This window comes from Hordeum vulgare, chromosome 7H (assembly GCF_904849725.1).
Source record: "Hordeum vulgare subsp. vulgare chromosome 7H, MorexV3_pseudomolecules_assembly, whole genome shotgun sequence".
Lineage (NCBI taxonomy): Eukaryota > Viridiplantae > Streptophyta > Magnoliopsida > Poales > Poaceae > Hordeum > Hordeum vulgare.
The window spans coordinates 112,331,698-112,333,585 of NC_058524.1; the positions used below are offsets into that span (position 1 = coordinate 112,331,698).

General features: G+C 60.8%; 1 protein-coding gene across 1 annotated transcript; it reads left to right on the forward strand.

The window, feature by feature from the left end:
- Positions 1-281: 281 nt before the first annotated feature.
- On the forward strand, positions 282-1,636 carry LOC123410181 (transcription factor MYB20-like). The gene is made up of 3 exons (XM_045103076.1): positions 282-563; positions 703-832; positions 930-1,636. Exons 1-3 carry the CDS (start codon positions 299-301, stop codon positions 1,447-1,449), a joined length of 915 nt encoding a protein of 304 aa, XP_044959011.1. The 5' UTR covers positions 282-298; the 3' UTR covers positions 1,450-1,636.
- The last annotated feature ends 252 nt before the right edge of the window (positions 1,637-1,888 follow it).

Sequence of the window (1,888 nt, forward strand, 5' to 3'; positions counted from 1 at the left end):
GTTTGGAGCGACGTACATGCATACATACATACCTGAGAGTTCAGTTACTGGGAGAAAGTCAGAAAGGATGAGCAGTGAACACAGTCAAGGAGGTGCATGGCGAGCGTTACTGGAGGCTGGAGCCCAGCCCGGCGACAGTTGCCGCCGTAAGCATGGCGCCCTGGCTCAGAGAAGAGCTCACACGTACGACCCTCCCCGCCCCGTCTTCCCGCCACGTACCCCTCCTCTCCACACGCAACGTCTCTCTCTCTCTCTCCCTCGCTCCACGGTGACCTGACTGACCCTCCTCCATCTATAAATGCAGCTCCGGTGCACCGATCTTACTTGGAACGGAGACAGGCAGGCCGTCGTCACACACACCCACACACAGTCGCAGCGAACAGCGGCTCCCAAAATTCCCGGGTCAGAAGGGCAGAGCATCGGCAAGCAGATGGGGAGGCAGCCGTGCTGCGACAAGGTGGGGCTGAAGAAGGGGCCGTGGACGGCGGAGGAGGACCAGAAGCTCGTCGGCTTCCTCCTCACCCACGGCCACTACTGCTGGCGCGTCGTCCCCAAGCTCGCAGGTGAGCCCGAGCCGAACGTGTGCATGCCATGCATGGAACACATCAGTCCTCTGCTCCCGCTCCGGCTTGACGTTTTCAGCGTCGAACTATGCTCACTCACTTGGCAAGGCATGCGTATGTTGACGCACTGTGCGCGCAGGGCTGCTGAGGTGCGGGAAGAGCTGCCGGCTGCGGTGGACCAACTACCTGAGGCCCGACCTCAAGCGGGGGCTCCTCTCCGACGAGGAGCAGCAGCTCGTCATCGACCTGCACGCGCAGCTCGGCAACAGGTGCGTGTGTGGTTTAGCTCGAGTTTTAATTTGGAGTCTCGGTCTCCTGCGGTGGCCAGCAGCGCTCATGGACCATGGCCCATGGTGGTGCGCGCAGGTGGTCCAAGATCGCGGCGCAGCTGCCCGGGAGGACGGACAACGAGATCAAGAACCACTGGAACACCCACATCAAGAAGAAGCTCCGCAAGATGGGCATCGACCCCGTCACCCACCGCCCGCTGGATCAAGAGGCCCCTCTTCCACTGCAACAGCCACCGCCGCCGCCGACCACCACCACCACCGCAACGTGGCAACAGCAGGACGGCGCCGAGCACTCCCAGCAAGCAGAGGACGAAGACGTGAAGGCGGTCCCGCTGATCCAGCCGCCCACCGCGAGCAGCAACTGCTCTGTTTCCCCTGCCTCGGTCATCTCGCCGTCCTGGTCCTCCTCGTCCGCGGCGTCCGGTCTTGAAGCGGCGCAGTGGCCGGAGCCCATGTACCTCCTCGGCATGGATGGCATCACGGACGTAGGCTCGGGCTGGGACGCCGGCTTCGTCATCCCAGGCGGCCTGGGCGTCGACCCGTTCGACCACTACTACCCGGACCCTGCAGGCATCGATCAAGAAGCCTGGCTGTGACGCCATCGATCCTACCAGCAATGCACATAGATCGATCGTAGATTCGCTTCTTTCACCAGCTCGATCGCCCTTCCCCTCCCTTCCCCTAGCTAGTAGCTTAGCTTCCATGTCGAAATGTTACCACCACCATACCACCTCAGCTTTTCTTGGAACTTGAAGAAATGCATGATAAGATCATGTCCATCCATGCTCGGGTGTTTGCTGAATGAATCTCGATAAAGAAAGAGGAAATGGAAATCCCGACGACCGTGCTATGATGCGAGCAAGACTGGTCTCTATCGACGTCTTCCTTGGCGAGATCGATGGCTGTGTCGCGCTAACTGCCGGCGTGGCCGTCAGCGTGACTGTGTCAGTTTCCGAGTTTGCATGCGGCGGTGCAGGAGACTTTTTTGCTCCGAGAAGGGCTGATCGCGCCGATTGTCATGACGTGCGCGCGTGA

Bases quoted from the DNA above. Each gene is read 5' to 3' on its own strand.
- LOC123410181 (XM_045103076.1), top strand. From the start codon at position 299: ATGCAGCTCCGGTGCACCGATCTTACTTGGAACGGAGACAGGCAGGCC. The intron at 564-702 runs GTGAGCCCGAGC...CTGTGCGCGCAG, and splicing joins CGTCGTCCCCAAGCTCGCAG to GGCTGCTGAGGTGCGGGAAG. The intron at 833-929 runs GTGCGTGTGTGG...TGGTGCGCGCAG, and splicing joins CACGCGCAGCTCGGCAACAG to GTGGTCCAAGATCGCGGCGC.